Source organism: Aegilops tauschii, chromosome 5 (genome assembly GCF_002575655.3).
Source record: "Aegilops tauschii subsp. strangulata cultivar AL8/78 chromosome 5, Aet v6.0, whole genome shotgun sequence".
NCBI classification, from domain to species: Eukaryota; Viridiplantae; Streptophyta; class Magnoliopsida; order Poales; family Poaceae; genus Aegilops; species Aegilops tauschii.
In genome coordinates, this window is record NC_053039.3 from 135,372,439 (window position 1) to 135,393,765 (window position 21,327).

Sequence of the window (21,327 nt, forward strand, 5' to 3'; positions counted from 1 at the left end):
CTCATCCCACCTCCAGGCATTCGCGAGGGAAGCTATCACCAACATCCAATTCGAGCTTTGGTCCATGGCCATGGCATCCTGCAGCGCAGAGAGAGCAGAGAGAGATTGGTGAGGAGAGGGAGTGAGGAGGGAGGAGAGGAGAGGGAGAGAGAAGGGAGGAGAGGAGAGGGAGAGAGAAGGGAGGAGGAGGGCGCTGGGTGCGGCTGACCGGCAGAGGAGGCCGGCGGCGGCTGAGCGCGGGTGGCGACCGGAGGCGGGGTGGACTCGGGGCGCATGAGGATAAGGGAGGATCGGCGGCGCAAGCTTGCTGCGAATCTGTTTTCCTTATTCCGAAAATAAGGGAGTTGCGGGCGGGGCCGCCGGGATCGGGGACGCGGAGCGGTACCAGACCATGCGTCTGCCAGGCAAAACATTTAATCTTAGACGTTGATTTAAATCACAGACCATTGATCATAATATAGACGATAAGATATGTTTAAATTGATTTGATCGGAGGATCCTGATTATCCCGTGTACAGTTTGTTGTGTGGCTTTAGAGGAGGATCCTGATTTGATCGGAAATATATTTTCATGCCCTGTTGCACGTACAAGGTGATCGGAAATTATAATGCAAGTATTTAATCCGTAATTGGTAAATATTATGGATATAAAAATCAAATGAGAAACCAATTCGGTTTTTGATGGGAAGGTGATCTCACGTAAGAAGGTAAGCAAATCATGATGTGATTTTGGAATCCTTAATTACACAAGAATTAAATGAGCACCTATCAAAGAAAGCGCAAGAATTATTACCTGATAGTATAAACCGATGAAGTGGGGAGTGGGGACGAAAAAAATCTTAGAAAAGAAAACCAACGAAGGTGGGACGAAAAAACCATGATAGGTGGGACGAAAATTGACCGGCGAAGATTACCAACTGCTCCATTAAAATTAGAGACTAGAGAAAAACGAAAATTGTTGGCAAGAAATTCTGAGCTTCACCGCACGCATTTGAAGTGACCCACCGGACGTGGAGGAAGCTTCCGTCGCAATCAAACGGTCCCTACGGCCCCGATCTCGATCGAGCATCGATCTGCACCGATCACGAGGCACGCCGCTCCCCCCTCGTCATCTCCCATTGCGCAGGTCGCCGGAGGGGCAAAGCAGCGGCCAGCGGTCCTCTCCCCACTCTCCGAGCAACCTCTCCCCCCACCAGATCTCGAGGCTTCTGCCGACGTAAGAGTGTTGTCCAGATCTCGAACCTTCTAGAAGCCTCCACGGGCCGCGGCCCTCCCCGCCTCCTCCAGATCCCGAGGCTTGGGTGGGAGGACGCGAGCGGGGGATCCACGGGACCTTCGACTTCGAGTACCTGCTGCCAGCGATGCCGGTGAGTTGCTCGCAGTCGTAGTACTAGCACATGGGCTGAGTGAGTGGCTGTGGCTTCGCTCGGCTGCGTGCTAGCTCGTGATCCCAACTTTTGGCCGCGTGGCGTCTCTCTCCTGCTTAGTGATGCTGCTGAGTGGAGAAAAACATCGTCGTGAATTGGTCATGACTGATTTGTAATGACTTAGCCATGTTTTTCCTTCTCATCTTGTTAGAGCATACAAGAACCACTGCATTTCAAACCTGAAGAGCCTAAAGTAGTCGTGGCGGAGAACGAGAAGATGGTTGATGTTCAGGACAAGGAGGTCACCATGGAAGGCCTCTGCTCTGTGGCCGCTTACGATCAATGGACGCCACTCTCAGTCCCAGGACAGCGTCCGAAACCTCGATACAAGGTCTTTATTTGTATTTATTTAATTTAATTAGTATACCCTCTGATCTTGTGCTGGGCAATTTTCACTTGATGGTTCTGACATACTGGCTCGAATTATCTTCTGCAGCATGGAGCTGCCGTAGTTCAGGAAAAGATGTATGTCTTTGGTGGAAACCACAATGGCCGTTACCTTGGTGACATTCAGGTACACTAGTCATTATGATTCTCTGTGGAAGGGGCTGCTTGTGCCTTCAGCTATGTTACCTGTATTTTTTGTCATTGAATTTCTATGGAGGAATTGTTACTCCTTTACTTGAGCCCTAGATTTCCATAGATAGTTGCCTCGGGGGTTAACCCCTGGTCCTATATTTCTGACGATGGCACGCAGCTTAACAATGGAATGCTTCTTTCATTGAAGGTTCTGGATTTCAAAAGTTTGTCATGGTCAAAGCTAGAAGCTAAAATTCAATCAGAATCAGCTGAACCAGTTTTTGTTGCTCCATGTGCTGGTCATTCATTGGTAATCATCAAGTACTGTTTTGTAGTTATCAGTGATAAGAAACTGGTATACATTCCAATGGTTGTAATTATAACGTTATCAGATTGTGTCTGTCTTCGAATCCCTGTAGATTCCATCCGGAAACAAGATTCTGTCACTTGCAGGACACACCAGGGAGCATACAGAGAGTCTCAGTGGTTAGCCTAATACATCGCTCATTTTTCTCTTCTTATCTTGTCATGCCAGAACTCAATATTTTTTACTCAATGTTGTACCAGTAAAGGAGTTTGATCCGCAAACCTGCACTTGGTCAATTTTGCGTGCTTATGGGAAGCCACCGGTATGTATATTTAATCTGTATTTACGCTGTTCAATTGGGTCGCAAGTTTCCACCCCTTTTCCCTGAAGGCTGCCTCTTTTTGGTCAATATGTATCTTATGGTACTTTTCCTTTTTGTTTAGAGCTCACGTGGTGGTCAATCAGTGACTTGTGTTGGGGACACTTTAGTTGTATTTGGAGGTGAAGGTGGTGGGAGGTCTCTTCTGAATGACCTGCACGTTCTTGATCTCGAAACCATGACTTGGGATGAATTTGAGAGCACGTAAGTTCTGTGGATTTGGTTTGATCGATGTAAACAAAATGGAGCGGATTTGTTAAAATTGCACAAATGAAGTTAAAAAGTTCTTAGATGGGTATTCTTACATATATATATGTGTGGAGAAATAAAATTCAAAGTTATGTGAAAATGCTATAGCACGTGTCACTTGCAGTTGGCAATTATTATATTTTATTTAGAACATTAAATAAAACTTGCAGTAAACGCATTAACCGGCTCTGCTTTGAGGTGCAGGATTGATATCTGACAATTATTTTGTTACAGAGGCACTCCTCCTTCTCCAAGGTCAGAGCATGCTGCTGCATGCTATGCAGACCGGTATCTCTTGATATTTGGTGGGGGATCTCATTCTACATGTTTCAGTGATCTATATCTCCTTGACCTGCAAACAGTGAGACTTCTGTCTAGAGCTGGTATTGTACATTTGCAATTCCAAACCAGTCACCTGACCGTTAATTGCAGATGGAATGGTCAAGACCAGAGCAGCACGGTATAATTCCAGAACCAAGAGCAGGGCATGCAGGCGTAACAGTTGGGGATAACTGGGTTATCACTGGTGGTGGTAATAGTAAGAAAGGTAAGGTTGAAATATTATGATTTTTTTTACATTACTGCGTCCATTCGTTTCTGCTATTTGGTAACCTAATGAATGTAGCTCCCATCCATCTATAATCGGTTATTCCACTTTGTTCCATTTCTAAAAAGCAGCTCACAAAACTGCTATCACTCACATGTGCCTAATGCACTGCAGGTGTTCCAGAAACGCTTGTGCTTAACATGTCTACTTTGGTATGGTCGGTTGTTACTAGTTTTGAAGGCCGTGCGCCCCCTACAAGTGAGGTTAGCCATTTTTATTCTTATTTTCAATTTGTAAAGCAATGTGAACTTTTATTTTGCATAACATCGTATATGTTCCGCATAGTTACTTGCAAACTCTCTGAACAGTTTGGATAAATGGAGAAAGGGTCTTTTGGTTCGAGAAGTTCAAATTGAATATTCCAACTAGATTCATGAAATCAATGTTATATGAGTCTAAGCCTTTAAGGAACTCGTAATAGCAAGGTTTACGAGTCGATGAGTCGTTCCGAGGTTGAGACTCATAGACTAAGCGTGACTAATCGACACGAGTCGACACTGAAGTTGCGACTCATAGACTAATCGACACTGAAGTCTAGTCGGCCCTGAAGTTGAGACTCATAGACTAGTCTTGACTAGTCCTTGGACTCATAATCCATGCGTAATAGTGAAGTTAACATGGTCGTACTGCTAACTGTATTTATAATATTAGTTAATTGTGATTCTATGGTGTTATGCACCCAAGCTGTCGCTGATCTCCGTAATCTCCTTCACCGCAGGGATCGAGTTTAGTACTTCACACAATTAATGGAGAAGACTTTCTGTTGTCATTTGGAGGATACAGTGGACGTTACAGCAACGAGGCATGTTCCACTGTCATCAGTTTAATTTTTCTTATCTATATCTTTATATTTAGATGAGTATTCTTTGTCTTTAGGTTTATGCTCTGAAGACAAGTCTCAGACCAAGTGTGTCGCCTTCACGAATAGATGAACTCGAGACAAATGGCATGACCCCATTATCTGCAGAAGTAAATTCTAGCAGGGGACCAATATTCGAAATTGAAGAACTTCGAGATGACAAGGTAATATCTTAAGCTTGTGGCTGCTTGTTGGAACCACGGTTAACGCTTTTTCTCTCTGTCATTTTCAGAATAACAAGGGAGGAGATATCAAAACCTTGGTGCAAGCAGTAAAGCATGAGAAGAGCCAGGTAGAAAAAAAACTTGAACAGGAAAAGCTGCAGAGCTTCCACCTGAAGAAGGAACTAGCTGATGTAGAGAACAAAAATGCGGAGCTTACTAAGGTAAGCTATACCACACTCACGTAATTGTTTCAGGAAATTCCATAATTTTGCCTAGGGCGTACTTGTGTGCTGAAGTTATCTGTAATATTATCTCCATATAGAATTAGTCAGTTCTTTTTTATGATTTCTATTCAAATATGTAAGGCCCTGAGCTTCAGAAAATCAAACTCAAATCACTGTATCTCAAAGGAATTATAGGTTGTCAGCGTAGTAGCATTATCTTTCATATATTTATGCTTGAATTGGAGTCTCAAAGGTGAAGCCTCAGTTTATCAAACCTCACAGTGCAAAACATTTACACACAGAGAGAGAAGTATACCAAGGTGGAAATGAAATAGCGTCAGTTTGTGTGTTAGGACTATGCTCTCTTACTTTGCAAGAAGAAACTTTCCCTAAGCTCAATGTGATCAAGTTTTATGTGCTGTCTGCTGTGCAGGAACTCCAGTCAGTCCGCGATCAACTCTCCGACGAAGCAGCGAGGGCTTCCAAACTCGAGGTACGTAAAGGTTCTTCGGGAAAGGGTCAGAAACCATGCTCTAGGTTTTGATGAGTTTGTCGAATACGAAAATAGAGAACTCCTTCACATTCTTGGGATAGGAGTGATGATGATACAAGTTTTCCCTTTGCCGAATTGGCAGGATGAAGTTTCAGAGATTCAACAACGGCTGCAGAAGATGGAAACCCTTGAAAAGGAGTTCGAATTGCTTCGGAGTGAAAGGGATGGCGGGTCTGACAAATCAGGTTCAGGCAGCAACAAGAGGCCCGGCAGCGTGGGCTTCCGGAGGTGGTATGGAGATGACGAGCGCTGAAGCGGGGACTCTTCTCTAGGGTCGCATTCTTTCATTTTTGGTCGGTTTCTGATCATATATATTTTTCGGTTAATCCAGTACTGAGGCTTATATGAAAAGCTTGAAAATCATTTTGTAAAGGAAAAGACTGAAAGTATATTTTTTTACGAAGATCAAATGCCAGAACCTCAGAAACTTGAAAGTATTACATTCTGTGGAGTATATTTTTTCTGAGTAATATTTCCCGGCGTTGTTTGTGTGTTTGAACATGGCATCACAAAAACATATTGGTAACTTAGGATATTACCCTGCTGAAGCAGGTATTCTTCTATAGGGTCGCGTTCTTTCATTTTTGGTCGTTTCTGATATATATTTTTTGGTTATAATCCTGTACTGAGGCTTGTGTGAAAAAAGCTTAGAATTCTTTTTGCAAAGGAAAAGAATGATAGCAAATCACAATCCAGCAAAAATCAAACTTCAGATATTTGAAAGTATTACATTCTGTCGAGTATATTTTTTCTGAGTTATATTTCCCAGCGTTGTTCTGATTGTGTTTGAACATGGCATCACAAAAAAAAATTAGTAACTTCAGGTATTACCCTGCAGATTTTTCAAATTCGTATTTTGGTAGTACTAACATAACCATAATACAGAAGGAAGCTTGTAGAGACAGTGCTATGATCATTTGAGGAGGCTGTGTTTCAGCCAGAAAACATGTGTATGTTCCCTAATTCCAATAAATAGAAATCTTTGCAGTGATCGAGTAAGCTTGAAAACAAACATATCACATGCTGATTTTGCAAAAACAGTGGCCGCCATACAGGATTGAGGGGCCAGGTTCACATTAATAGTTACAACTAAATCCTGAAACTTCATATGTTGCTCCTGGAATTCAATAAAATCCACACAGAAAGGGTATGAACTTCCCACCCAATGCTCAGCCAAACATGTTGGGAAGAGGCCTCACAGCCATGAAGGCGTCGACCATCTGTGTAAACAGGACATCGTTAAATTGGCAGAAGACATATGTGTGAATCTATTTTTTATCAGTGTTTGCACAGTGCAGCTACGCGCCTCCTGTTATGTACAAGACCAAATGAATGTGATAACATATGATATTGCATACCTCCTCGGTAACTCGAGCTCTAGCTCTTTTGTGCCTTTCAACCATCTCAGAAAGAACCGTAACCAGAAGCTGCTTCACTTCACCCGTCAGCATCCTTCCTTCCTTGTACGCCTGACATTGAGTTTCACAACATTAGCACGGCCCAGTTGGAAACTAAGTAGCTATAAAGTGTAGTTCTAATATCTTGCAATATTACCTTCTTTATGCGCTCAAGCTCATCATCATCTTCAAGGAAGAAGTTCAGGTACTTAATTGAGACATCAACCTGAATACAACAATTAAAATTTACCAATTGGTTTTGTCTTGTGCAAGGAGCACATCACATTAGAGAAATATTGCAGGATGCAATGCTCCACAATTTACAATTAAATACAATGTTGTCAGCTTCAATAAATGACGAAACTACAAACAAAGGGCATGTTGCTAAATTCATATTTTATGAAACTGGTAATTTTACTTGATATACTGAAATTATTACTTATTCTAATTTAAGTTTTGCCTTTTAAGTAAAAAAATGCATGATAGAATGATGCATAGGACATGTAATCAAGCCGCCAAAAAAGCTTGTTTACCTGTGCCAATTTATTGTTAGTATGTGTCAAAACAACAGGAAAACGGTGTACCTCAAGGTTAGCTCCAAGTTTTCTGTGAAGTTCTACAGAGTCCTGGCCACCTGAGAATGCATATTTATTCACCTGGAAAATGATGGGGAAGTAAATAGAAGTACAAAACAAAGACCTACAGGCTACAAATTCCATGCTCAGCTCAATCTAGCAACCACTTCAGAGCATCTACAAACGGACCACTCATATCCTCCCCAAGCGTCCTGGCAGACAGCCTGGTCACTGCCCGGACAGGAGAGAGAAGGAAAAAAAGCCACCCAACCGGACCGCCCACTTTGTCCTCATATGCTCGGGCGCAAATCCCCATATCCAAGCCATATACAGGGATGTCCGGTCGTGTCAGGGCAGGGCGCCATGTAGGATTTCGCCACCGCGGACCACCTTTTCTCTTTCTTTATTCTTTCTTTCTTTTCTCTCTCTTCCTCTCCACCAATCATATGCATGTGACCGGACATATAGGAGGAAAATGAGGGGCATGGTTGTGTGCATGGACAAATAGGGACTAAAAGCGGACATGCCCGGGCGCGTTCGCGGATGTTTGAGGAGCCAGACTTGTGCATCATGGTTGTAGATGCTCTCACACAAACAAGGATCAACTGAAATCATGTAACTGTTCGGAAATAATTTTTCTGATACAACAAACGATGTTAAGTACATACCTTTGTCTTTATATCTTTAGTACTATCGGTCACATATATAGCAGAATTTGGATCACTAGCTGACATTTTCGTGTTCTCCCCCTGTAAGATATATAAGTAGCCCCAAAGCAATGATATTAAAGTTAGTGCCATCCATAACAGGACGTAGCAAATAAATGCAAAACAAATGGCACACGGGCTCCATAAACGATGTTATAGTCTTGTTAAGTTCAAAACAGCTAGATGGAGAAATAGCAAGTTCAAGAATTGACTGGAAGCAGTCAAACTGGAACTGTGTTTCTCATAATCAGACTGGTATTGCGACTTCACTAGACAAAAAAAAAAATTCTTCTTATGTTTGCACTTGTTAACGCAAATCTAAATATGGCACATTCGTAATTCTACAAATTATGGTACTTAGGAACAAGCTTTTGACAAAAAATTATGCTATTATTACCAATAATTGAAATATTTGATATTTCACATGTAACCATGTAAGCAACCATTTCACTGTAAATCCTAATTGTCGGGCATTAAATGACTGACTTTAGATAATAAACGTCCTGGGCATCAGGTCTACCTTGTCCATATATGTACTTTTTTTTTTGCCATGTTGAACTTCTATGCAGTGAAGCATAAAGTTTTAAACCATGTTCCTCAGAAAACAAATTTACCTGAAGAGCAGGGAAAAATCTTGACTCAATCAGTGCTGGCTTCTGGTAACCAATTCTTGGAGCAACATCACGGGTCATCCTGAAATAAGGATCCTGGAAGAATGAAAAATGAATTGAATGAGGAACTGAAGATATGAAACAAACCGTGAACATCTACCAACAGTTCAGTATTTTTAAAGAAATTACTCAGAGATGGCCTCTTAAAAATTCTCATACGGATAAGCATATCTATAGTGAAGGATACTATTAGTTCAATTCTGGAAAGCACGAAAACTTGCAGAATGTTACTTCTAAAATTAGTTGCTAGCAGATATATGATAATTTCTAGTTATGCCAGCAAGTAAATATTATGTAACAAATTATGTTTACAGGACAATTGTACCAAAAATATGTTTTTACCTGGTCTATTGCGCAAGGTATCAGGCACCGTAGTTGGTCATTGCCAGAAAAGTGTTTGGGAAATGAAGAAGGGAATGATGGAACTGCTTGCACAGGAGGAAAGCTAATCTTTCCAATGTGATCCTCTGGAGTGAATCCAAATATTCCCACAACCTGTCATTCAAGAGCCGACTATATTAGCCAACGTTAATGCTTGAACAGAAACTACTGAGCTCTCTCATGCCAAATAGACAAATAGTGTAATCAATGGAACAGCTCTCACTTTATTATATGTCACACATCTGGCCACTTTAACCATGTTTTCGTAAAAGGCACTGCAAGAAAGAGAAGAGGATTACTTTACTATTTTTATATAGAAACTAGTCTAGGATTTACGAGGTCATAAGGTAAAAGATCAATCAAGGCTAGAATTTAAAATATTAATCTTACCCGCCAACAAAATTAAAATCAGAGAATATAAAAGTCCTTTCAACATCAAATCCGCATGCTATAATGTCTTTTGCATTTTCACGCGCAAGCCTTTTACTTTCCTCTACAGTCAAATTTTTCCACAGGAACTTCTCATCATCAGTTAGCTGTATCACTAGAGGAACCTTGAAAGCATCCTGCAAATATCTGAAGAAAGATCATTATGGTCAACGAGCATTGCCAATGGTTACTTACACAATCAGAACTGAGATTACAATGCAAGATTTATCAAATAATACCTAGAGGGTATAGAGGATAAATAAGATTACGAAATGCAGCATATTTATGTGCTAGAGTTTATGTGAAGGATAGGAGGTAAATACTTAGCTTGCAAAACGATCTTATATTATGGGACGGAGGGAGTATTAAACATGCTAATTGGTGATGTTTAACTCCCGAATTTCAAGGGTAGTACTCATCTAAAGGTTTTCTGCAAGTCCACTGTTGGTATTTGATTCACCACATAAACTAGGAGTACAAACTGAGAAGATATCAATTTCACTAGTCTACCGAACTGGTGTTCTCAAACCAATGGAGGCACAATGGACTGTTCGTTCTAGCCAAGAATGCAAGCTACTCCCTTGCTGCTCAGCAGCGTTGCCCAGATAAACAACACGGTGAATCAACAAAGCCTTCTTACTTGGTGAACATGAAGGGGACGAGGTGTCCGAGATGCAACGCCTCTGACGAGGGCCCTCTCCCCGTGTAGAGGTAGAACTTGTCCCCCTTCTCGTAGATGTCCAGTATCTCGTTCAAATCCCTGCACACCCACACACAAAAAAGGTTCCGAGATTGTGTCAGCGATTGCACCTCCGCCGCCGCCTGAGAAGGCAAAAGCTAGGCTATTTTTTACAGCACCGGTGAGCGAAGAAGAGGCCGCGGCGGAGGAAGCGGTGCGGGGGGCGGCCGGTGAGGCGGGCGATGCGGTCGATGAGCGCGGCGTCGAGGCGCTGGCAGCCGAACTGGTCGACCAGCTTGTCGTAGTCGATGCCGCCCTTCCCCGCCGACACCTCCCACGGGTTCACCACCTGCTCCTCCTCCTCCTTCTTCTCAACCTCCGGCGCCACCGAGGCCATGGCTAGTTCCCCTTCTCCGCCCTGCTCGTCGCCGGAGATGGCAGGCGGCCGCAGCTGGAGGGGGAGGTGAAGCTACCAAGCACTTGTTACTAGCAAAATCTGGCCGCCGCTGGCGGCTAGGGTTGAGGGGAATCGACAAGGGGGTTTGGACGCGCGAGCGAATCGGTACGAGGGCCCGGCCGTCAGAGGGCCCTCCAACAGAAACGAGACGGCCATTCTTTCCGCAAACTTGCGTCGGTCACGTATGCCACGGAATACGTATCATCGTGTAGTTTGGCTAGCTGACGGCTGACGCGTCGCGAGAACTAACCCCATCCTAAATCCTCCCCAATCCAGGCGACAAGGATCTCGCCATGGCGCCGCTGCCCACCGCCGCCGCGGCCGTCCGTTGCCACCCGCACATCCTCCGCAGGGGCCTCCTGCCCGCTTCGTCGCCGCTGCTCCCCTTCGCCTCCCGGGTGGCCTCCTCCACGCCGCTCCGCGCCCAGCCCCTGCGCTTCTCGCTCTCCCCCGTCCCCAAGAGCATCTCCTCCTCCTCGACCTCCCACATCCCCGTGCGCTCCCTCTTCACCGGGATCGTCGAGGAGGTCGGCCGCGTGCGCCGCATCGGCCCGCCGCCCACGCCTCCTGGGGGCGGGGGAGACGCGGCTCCCGGTGTCGACCTCGAGGTCGAGACCAAGAACCTCCTCGCCGGGACGCAGCTGGGCGACAGCATCGCCGTCGACGGGACGTGCCTCACCGTGGCGGCCATCGACACCGCTGCCTCCACGCTCACCTTCGGCGTCGCGCCGGAGACCCTCCGGTGCACGTCACTCGGCGAGCGCGTCGCGGGCGACGACGTTAACCTCGAGCGCGCGCTCACGCCGGCGTCTCGCATGGGCGGGCACTTCGTCCAGGGCCACGTCGACGGCACCGGCGAGATCGCCGCGTTCCGGCCCGAGGGCGATTCTATCTGGGTCACCGTGCGTGCGCCGCCAGAGATCCTCAGCTTGCTCGTGCCTAAGGGGTTCGTCGCCGTGGACGGAACCAGCCTCACCGTCGTCAATGTGAACGAGGAGGCCGGGTGGTTCGACTTCATGCTTGTGCGCTACACGCAGGACAATGTTGTGCTGCCAAAGAAGAAGGTTGGGGATAAGGTGAACCTTGAGGCTGACATTCTTGGGAAGTATGTAGTGAAGCTACTTGCCGGGAGATTGGAGGCAACATCAAAGGCAAATTCTTGAGTTGTGCCTGTTGGACTGATGAACTACTATCAGTATTAGTGCAGTGTATTCTTGTCCATCAATAATAGTGCATTTTTTGCACTAATGAGTGAAGCTTTTTTTCGTACTAGGGGGGTGATATAGTTCATGCCACTGCCTGTTTCCATGTAAAAGTTATAGCGTTTCCGCATGGAGAAGCTTTTTTCGGGTGTGCATGATCTGTTAACCCCATTCAAATGAACAAGATTTGTTTAGTTGTTCATACCAGGAGTCCAGCTTTTCTGGGACAACAATGAATGCTAGTGCTCGTTTGAGTTTATATTTGATCATTGCCTGACCTATATTGTTTGAAGGCTAGTACCTGATTATACGGCATGCACAATCGGTTGCTATTTTGAATTTGTGATGAAGATGTGTGTTGCCTAAGAAGACTGCATTCTACCTTTGTGTAATTATCGCATGAATTTCTTCTGCCAGGATGATAATTTAATCGGTTACTCACAAAAAAAAAAACTATCAATATGGACTAGTGTATTATTTCTATATGGCTTAAAGTTTATCGTTTTGTATGCAAATACTGAACTGGATTATAATGTTGGTCTTTGTACACTTAACATGAAATATTGGTAATTCAATAACACTTCTTATTCTCTGAATTTTGCGAATGGAACCATGTGATGTTTGGATTAAGTTGCCTCACGAACCTTTTAGATGGAAACAGGGGCACTAACTAGTAACTCTGGGATGAATGGAACTATGGAATTTAATTTCAGTAACTCTGACCTTTGGCTTTCGTGTGTGGTGAAGCAGACAAAACATTTGCAATTTCCTTGAAGAGCACTGCTATGCACACGATGCATTCACGCACGACTCGCGCACAACAACTCACACACACCATTGGATTGCTTCGGTTTGTTTAATCTGCATGGCTTCTACTCGTGTTGTCCGCAAATCGTGCATAATCACATCGTGTGCACAACACTTCCGTCGTTCCTTGAATTGTGTGTTTGGTCCTAGAAGGTACTACCTCTGTAAACTTTTATAAGGTTATTTCACATGCTACTTGGTAATTTAGGGATTGTATAAGGTTATTTCAGATGCTACTTGGTAATTTAGGGATTGTAAGTAGTTGTACTATGACTATTAGTATTGGGTACATCATCACCCGAGGAAAACTATGTTTGCTTCTCCGTTCTCCGTCACCTGAGGAAAACTACTGTTATTAAACGCGACAATGCTAAATTGTAGTTAGTATATGTCGAGTATTCACGTGTATTGGCTACTCATAACGCGCAAGCCATGAGAATCAATGCAAATGTCATGTGCAGGAGCAACATCCCGCTGTGTTTTATGGAATGACAACTTCAAGTAAAGCAGCATAGCTCCCCGAATTTCTGTAAGAGCAAAACGATGCATTTCTGTATCTTCTCTCTTGCTTTTTTCAATCGACCAAGTCATTGAACTGCTTGTGTGGTGCAGGGGCAACCGAAGGCGGGCGGGCTTTTATGATGCCGGTGCCGACTCTGGAGCCTTGCAGAGAGATAAAAAGGGACTTCCCTAGAATTGTGCCAACGCCACATACATCTTCTTTTGTAACAATGAGACGGCATTTGAGCAGTGACAACGGTGCGCCTGATTCAACGTGGGCCGTTGGGGAACCTAAACAGCTGAAGAACCCTGTGCAATGCTTGTGTAGTTTGTTTATCTGCTTGTTCATGAGGGCCTTGCTCCATTTTTTTTTTGCTGGACGAGTGCTAAACATGCTTGGGACTCAAAAGGGGTTTCCCTGATGATGATGATGTGTGCCTAGACTGGTACATTGATAAGCACTTTGGCATGTACATGATCCACTCTTGCTCGGACAAAATATAAATTTGTAGCGCAGGTGCATTTTCTTTCCTTGTAGTGATACAGCTCAAGTACAACATAAGGCAAACAAGGTTGCTACTCAACAAAGCGCATCTGGTGTAGTGGTATCATAGTACCCTCCCACGGTACTGACCAGGGTTCGATTCCCTGGATGCGCAATTATCTTTTTGCTTTCCAGCCGAATTCATCCGGTACAGGTTTTTTTTTACGAGAAGCCTAATCACTCTCCATCCCCATCCATGGCTGTTCCAGTGCTCACTTCTGAATTTCCTAAATCGTACAGAGATATCGTTCGTTTTCATCTAGGGGTTCGGCGACCACGAAGCAGCCGGTAAGCAAATCCTCTCACCGGTATGTTTTCCATGTCCTCCTCCATCTCCATATATTCTACACTGTATGTTCGTGTCCTGTGTAACTGTGTTCATGCGCTAGATAAATGGTGGCTGTCGTACATCTTTACTTGAGCCATGATTTTGTGCGCGCTTGTATAGGTCGCAAGAGCATCTGCTCGGCGAAATCAGGTCCGCGGACATGTCTGGACGCGAACAACACCGGTCCAACTCCTAAATGTTCTCATTTGCAACCACAACTCGTAATTTTAAAACCTCAAATTCAAACATACAGATGCATAATCGATCATCACAAACAATCACTAGCTCACGCAAATAAAAAATCATTCATACCAAAAAATACATGGTCCAAACATTTTTTTTTTCACATTGCAAAATGGAAACATCTTCACCATGATGACCATCGTGTTCAAACATGTGGTCTATTCTTGTATCGATGGCGTCTGCGGTCTTACCATAATCAAGCATCCAAAGAGTTTTAGAGAGTTTCTCGCAACAATCGCTCCTCAGTTTGAAGTAGTCATCAGCCTTCTCCACGAAATTCACTACACGCAACAACAAAATCTCTATATTATCTTGGATTTGTTTTGAAGTACTCGGCGTAGAGAAGCTGTGCGCTAGCGATTCTAGCCCGGGGAACAACTCTCCTACCCTTTAATCGAACCCTTTAAGTTTGATACATGCTCCTCTTGCTTCTACAATTCTTCCTAGATGCTCATCATCATCGTCATTTCAGCATATTCGTCGTCTAAAGCCGAGGAATCCATAAACTCTATGCATATGAATTCGTCAAGAACTGTGTTTCCATATGCATTATTTGAGTATGAATCCATCGGTGACCTACAAATGACCAAACGAATAAAAAAATAGCTCGCACATTTCCAAACACATAGAGCACGAGTTGTTTGCCCGGAGGAGTTGCACGTACTAGGGCGGCGTCCAATGATGGCACGGCCGACGGCGTTGTGGGTTGGGGCCTTCGATGGCGGTGTTCCGGGTTGGGAACGACGGCGGCGATACGGTAGCGCTTGTGCGGACAAGGCAAAAAAGAGGAGATGAACAGGACAGGTTGTGCAAGGATGAAGACGTCTTCGAGAGATTTGGGGCGGCCCCCTGTCATCCGACGTGGTTGACGCGTTTGGGTGTCTCCATATGCCCCTAATATGGGTTGGTTATGAAGTGCCGTATTTTTTGACAAATCTGGCCCCTTATAGCGACTTCAAGCACGTCTGGCCCCTGCCCGAAACTAATTCCAAATTTGGCCCCTGGGGTCGGCGCCAAAGTGCAGGGCGCCGCATATGCACACCTCAGCTCCACACGCTATGGCGCCGAACTAGTGGGCCCAACAGCTGCCCGTCAAGCCGAACGGATGGCAAAACCCGAGACGTGGCATATTCGGCGGCACGGTGCTGAGCACCGAGATTCGGCGCCACAGCGGGCGGCGCCGTCATCCTTAGAAAAAACCAACGCTCTTGTTTGCATCGTTCTGGATGCCTCCTGGATTCGGACGACTGCTGGCGCCGAAGTGTTCAGTCTAGGCGCCGCGCATCCTGGCGCCGACGTTATTTATTTCGGCGCTATGTTCCCTGGAGCCGACCTTGTCAATCTCGGCGCCACTCTCACTGGCGCCGAAGCACCCAGCTGATAGAAAATTTGGCCATGACCTCCACTCATTTTGTAGCCAACCCTGAAACATAACAACAGCAGATATATAACATCTCAAATATCAGCACAACACATCATAGCTCAACAACAAAAGCCATCACAATACAGCGCAACACTAAAATGTTTAACAAACATCATCACAAAGAGTCCAAACATAAGAGAAATGACCATAATGTCACACATACTTAGTTCATAGACATAAAAGGTCTCGAAACAAAAGCAACAGTACACAGTACACATTACACATTACACATAGTCAACGCTTTCTTTTTGGTGGCGCTGCTCTCTTTCTGAGGGCATTTGAACCGGGGGTGGTCCTGTTCACAGGCATATGCTGCCTAGTTGTCCTACGAGGCTGAGTAGGTTGAGTCGGCTCCGGTGCTTCGAAGCATTGCGACAACATCGTCTGATCATCTATGGAGTTGCCCGCCTCGTCACTCATATAGAGATGACTAGAAGATGTGGATGATGGTTGCGCATTAGCCAAGTCTGTAGCAGGAGCGCGACATGCAAGCCTAGCAATGAGGCGACGAGACCGGTGGACCATTTTCTACAAAAAACAACATATAGTTAACTCAAGGAAATATAATGTAAAGAATTATGTACATCATGGATAGTTCACCTCGAGGCATTCACGTAGAGTAGATTCCGCTTGCGGAGTTCCTGGATACACTCGCAGAGCGTCGTCAGCTTCGTTAATCCCTCGTAGGAGCTCCCTAGCCTGCAAAAAAGGAAATCTCAAAGATAATGACCTACACATAAGATGTATTGAGAGTCGGTTTATTAGGAGGAAGTATCATTACCACACGGTCTCGCACAGGCCCATGCTGGATGTGTCTACCACCCAAGCGCACGTTATCATCATACTCATTGCCTTCATCGCCATCCGAAGGCTCATCCAAGCAGTCAACATCAGTCCACCTAGTCTTTAGATGCACTCAAGTCACCCCGTGTAGCCAACTAAGATGCTCTCCGTAAGAAGACTCACGATGCATTTGCATGTTGATGCCTGGATTGTCTTCGAACTTATTCCATGTTGGGGAACGTAGCAATACTTCAAATTTTTCTACACATCACCAAGAACAATCTATGGAGTCTTCTAGCAACGAGAGGGAAAAGAGTGCATCTACATACCCTTGTAGATCGCGAGCGGAAGCGTTCAAGTGAACGGGGTTGATGGAGTCGTACTCGTCGTGATCCAAATCACCGATGACCGAGCGCCGAACGGACGGCACCTCCGCGTTCAACACACGTACGGTTGGGAAGACGTCTCCTCCTTCTTGATCCAGCAAGGGGAGGGAGAGGTTGATGGAGATCCAGCAGCACGACGGCGTGGTGGTGGAAGCAGCGGGGATCTCGGCAGGGCTTCGCCAAGCTCAGCGAGAGGGAGAGGTGTCACGGGAGGGAGAGGGAGGCGCCAGGGGCTTGGGGTGCTGCTCCCATGCGCCTCCCCACTATATATAGGGGTGGAGGGGGCTGGTTTCTTGCCCTCCAAGTCCATTGGGGCGTTGGCAAAGGTGGGGGAAAGAAATCCCATCATTTCCCTTCCCCACCGATTGTTATCCCCCTTTTTTAGGGATCTTGATCTTATCCCTTCGGGATATGATCTTATTCCATCTAAGGTGGGATCTTGGTGCGCCTTGACCAGGGGCGTGGGACCTTTCCCCCACTACCCACGTTCATGTGGGTCCCCCCATGCAGGTGGGCCCCACTTCGGAACCTTCTAGAACCTTCCCGGTATAATACCGAAAAATCCCGAACATTTTCCGGTGGCCAAAATAGGACTTCCCATATATAAATCTTTACCTCCGGACCATTCCGGAACTCCTCGTGACGTCCGGGATCTCATTCGGGACTCCGAACAACTTTCGGTTAACCGCATACTAATATCTCTACAACTCTAGCGTCACTGAACCTTAAGTGTGTAGACCCTACGGGTTCGGGAGACATGTAGACATGACCGAGACATTTCTCCGGTCAATAACCAACAGCGGGATCTGGATACCCATGTTGGCTCCCACATGCTCCACGATGATCTCATCGGATGAACCACGATGTCGAGGATTCAATCAATCCCGTATACAATTCCCTTTGTCAATCGGTATGTTACTTGCCCGAGATTCGATCGTCGGTATCCCAATACGTTGTTCAATCTCGTTACCGGCAAGTCACTTTACTCGTACCGTAATGCATGATCCCGTGACCAAACACTTGGTCACATTGAGCTCATTATGATGATGCATTACCGAGTGGGCCCAGAGATACCTCTCCGTCATACGGAGTGACAAATCCCAGTCTCGATTCGTGCCAACCCAACAGACACTTTCAGAGATACCTGTAGTGCACCTTTATAGCCACCTAGTTACGTTGTGACGTTTGGTACACCCAAAGCATTCCTACGGTATCCGGGAGTTGCACAATCTCATGGTCTAAGGAAATGATACTTGACATTAGAAAAGCTCTAGCAAACGAACTACACAATCTTGTGCTATGCTTAGGATTGGGTCTTGTCCATCACATCATTCTCCTAATGATGTGATCCCGTTATCAATGACATCCAATGTCCATAGTCAGGAAACCATGACTATCTGTTGATCAACGAGCTAGTCAACTAGAGGCTCACTAGGAACATGTTGTGGTCTATGTATTCACACATGTATTACGGTTTCCAGTTAATACAATTATAGCATGAACAACAGACAATTATCATGAACAAGGAAATACAATAATAACCATTTTATTATTGCCTCTAGGGCGTATTTCCAACAGTCTCCCACTTGCACTAGAGTCAATAATCTAGTTCACATCACCATGTGATTAACACTCAAAGTTCACATCGCCATGTGACTAATACCCAAGAGTTTACTAGAGTCAATAATCTAGTCCACATCACCATGTGATTAACACTCAATGAGTTCTAGGGTTTGATCATGTTATGCTTACGAGAGAGGTTTTAGTCAACGGGTCTGCAACATTCAGATCCGTGTGTGCCTTACAAATCTCTATGTCATCTTGTAGATGTAGCTACCACGCGCTACTTGGAGCTATTCCAAATAACTGCTCTACTATACAAATCCGGTTTACTACTCAGAGTCATCCGGATTAGTGTCAAAGTTTGCATCGACGTAACCCTTTACGATGAGCTCTTTTACCACCTCCATAATCGAGAAAATTCCTTAGTCCACTAGATACTAAGGATAAGTTCGACCGCTGTCATGTGATCCATTCCTGGATCACTCTTGTACCCCTTGACTAATTCATGGCAAGGCACACTTCAGGTGCGGTACATAGCATAGCATACTGTAGAGCCTACGTCTAAAGCATAGGGGACGACCTTCGTCCTTGCTCTATCTTCTGCCGTGGTCAGGTCTTGAGTCTCACTCAATACTCACACCTTGTAACACAGCCAAGAACTCCTTCTTTGCTGATCTATTTTGAACTCCTTCAAAATCCTGTCACGGTATGCATTCATTTGAAAGTACTATTAAGCGTTTTGATCTATCCTTATAGATCTTGATGCTCAATGTTCAAGTAGCTTAATCCAGGTTTTCCATTGAAAAACACTTTTCAAATAACCCTGGATGCTTTCCAGAAATTCTACATCATTTCTGATCAACAATATGTTAACAACATATACTCATCAAAAATTCTATAGTGCTCCCACTCACTTCTTTGGAAATACAAGTTTCTCATGAACCTTGTATAAACCCAAAATCTTTGATCATCTCATCAAAGCGTTCATTCCAACTCCGAGATGCTTACTCCAATCCTTAGAAGGATTGCTGGAGCTTTGCATACTTGTTAGCATCTTTCAGGATTGACAAAACCTTCTGGTTGTATCACATACAACCTTTCCTCAAGAAAATCGTCGTGGAAACAATGTTTGACATCCTATCTGCAAGATTTCATAAATAATGCAGTAACTGCTAATATAATTCTAACAGACTCTTAGCATCGCTACAAGTGAGAAAGTCTCATCGCATTTAACTCCTTGAACTTGCCGGAAAACATCTTAACGACAAGTCGAGCTTTCTTAATGGTGACACTTACCATCATTGTCTGTCTTCCCTTTAAAATCCATCTGTACCCAACAGCCTTACGACCATCAAGTAGTTCTTCCAAAGTCTACACTTTGTTTTTATACATGGATCCTCTCTCGGATTTTATGGCCTCGAGCCATTCGTCGGAATCCGGGCCCACCATCGCTTCTCCACAGCTCATAGGTTCATCGTTGTCCAACAACATGACTTCCAAGATAGGATTACGTACCACTCTGAAGTAGTACGCATCCTTGTCGTCCTATGAGGTTTGGTAGTGACTTGATCTGAAATTTCATGATCACTATCATAAGCTTCCACTTCAATTGGTGTAGGTGCCATAGGAACAACTTCCTGTGCCCTGCTACACATTAGTTGAAGTGACGGTTCAATGACCTCATCAAGTCTCCACCATCCTCCCACTCAATTCTTTCGAGAGAAACTTTTCCTCGAGAAAGGACCCATTTCTAGAAACAATCACTTTTGCTTCCAGATCTGAAATAGGAGGTGTACCCAACTGTTTTGGGTATTCTAAGAAGATGCATTTATCCGCTTTGGGTTCGAGCTTATTAGCCTGAAACTTTTCCACATAAGTGTCGCAGCCCCAAACTTTTAAGAAACGACAGCTTAGGTTTCTCTAAACCATAGTTCATACGGTGTCGTCTCAACGGAATTGCGTGGTGCCCTATTTAAAGTGAATGCAGTTGTCTCTAATGCCTAGCCCATAACTGATAGCGGTAATTCGATAAGAGACATCATGGTATGCACCATATCTAATAGGGTGCAGTTATGATGTTCGGACACACCATCACACTATGGTGTTCCAGGCGGTATTAGTCGTGAAACAATTTCCACAATTTCTTAATTGTGTGCCAAAATCGTAACTCAAATATTCATCTCTATGATCATATCACAGACATTTTATCCTCTTGTCACGACGATCTTCAACTTCACTCTGAAATTACTTGAACCTTTCAATAATTCAGACTTGTGTTTCATCAAGTAAATATACTCAGCATCTACTCAAATCATCTGTGAAGCAAGAACATAACGATATCCACTGCATGCCTCAGCACTCATTGGACTGCACACATCAAAATGTATTACTTCCAACAAGTTGCTTTCTTGTTCCATCTTACTGAAAACGAGGCCTTTCAGTCATCTTGCCCATGTGTTATGATTTGCATGTCTCAAGTGATTCTAAATCAAGTGAGTCCAAACGATCCATCTATATGGAGTTTCTTCATGCATATCTACCAATAGACATGGTTCGCATGTCTCAATCTTTTCAAAAACAAGTGAGTCCAAAGATCCATCAACATGGAGCTTCTTCATGCGTTTTGTACCAATATGACTCAAATGGCAGTGCCACAAGTATGTGGTACTATCATTACTATTTTATATCTTTTGGCATGAACATGTGTATCACTACTGAAAGTGCAAGTATCACTTAGATTATATTTTGGTGTGATGACAATGTGGTTAGTGGAACTAATGTTGGTTGCTAAAGTTTATCTCAGGACTTTGGTTCCAAGGTGTCCATTGATGGAGGTGTGCGACCCCCCAGTCCAAAAAGATCAAAGGCGTGGTTACCGGCGACTCGAAGGTTTTTCGTTTTGGTTCGATTTGAGTCGTAGGTAAAACCGCACTATCAAGAGGGGTCTTCGTGGAGTTAGTGTCG

The 21,327-nt window shown here is 44.5% G+C and overlaps 3 protein-coding genes and 1 non-coding gene across 4 annotated transcripts; 3 read left to right on the forward strand and 1 right to left on the reverse strand.

Moving 5' to 3' along the window:
- The first annotated feature begins 1,018 nt into the window (after positions 1 to 1,018).
- Positions 1,019 to 5,741, forward strand: LOC109759171 (acyl-CoA-binding domain-containing protein 5). The gene is made up of 15 exons (XM_020317999.4): positions 1,019 to 1,366; positions 1,578 to 1,757; positions 1,863 to 1,940; positions 2,154 to 2,255; positions 2,365 to 2,431; positions 2,513 to 2,574; positions 2,696 to 2,835; positions 3,115 to 3,241; positions 3,313 to 3,427; positions 3,602 to 3,690; positions 4,206 to 4,289; positions 4,364 to 4,510; positions 4,579 to 4,731; positions 5,168 to 5,227; positions 5,370 to 5,741. The coding sequence occupies exons 1-15, from the start codon at positions 1,361 to 1,363 to the stop codon at positions 5,538 to 5,540; spliced, it is 1,581 nt and encodes a 526-aa protein (XP_020173588.1). The 5' UTR covers positions 1,019 to 1,360; the 3' UTR covers positions 5,541 to 5,741.
- A 439-nt stretch (positions 5,742 to 6,180) lies between these two features.
- LOC109759168 (tryptophan--tRNA ligase, cytoplasmic) lies at positions 6,181 to 10,737 on the reverse strand. The gene is made up of 11 exons (XM_020317996.4): positions 10,306 to 10,737; positions 10,088 to 10,207; positions 9,409 to 9,594; positions 9,242 to 9,293; positions 8,980 to 9,132; positions 8,581 to 8,673; positions 7,928 to 8,008; positions 7,269 to 7,340; positions 6,842 to 6,910; positions 6,646 to 6,756; positions 6,181 to 6,507 (listed from the first exon to the last, which is right to left on the reverse strand). Exons 1-11 carry the CDS (start codon positions 10,521 to 10,523, stop codon positions 6,457 to 6,459), a joined length of 1,206 nt encoding a protein of 401 aa, XP_020173585.1. The 5' UTR covers positions 10,524 to 10,737; the 3' UTR covers positions 6,181 to 6,456.
- Positions 10,738 to 10,774: 37 nt separating this feature from the next.
- LOC109759169 (riboflavin synthase) lies at positions 10,775 to 12,044 on the forward strand. The gene has a single exon (XM_020317997.4). The coding sequence runs from the start codon at positions 10,877 to 10,879 to the stop codon at positions 11,744 to 11,746; it is 870 nt and encodes a 289-aa protein (XP_020173586.1). The 5' UTR covers positions 10,775 to 10,876; the 3' UTR covers positions 11,747 to 12,044.
- Positions 12,045 to 13,681: 1,637 nt separating this feature from the next.
- On the forward strand, positions 13,682 to 13,752 carry TRNAG-CCC (transfer RNA glycine (anticodon CCC)). Its single transcript has one exon. It is a non-coding gene; the product is annotated as a tRNA-Gly (tRNA).
- The last annotated feature ends 7,575 nt before the right edge of the window (positions 13,753 to 21,327 follow it).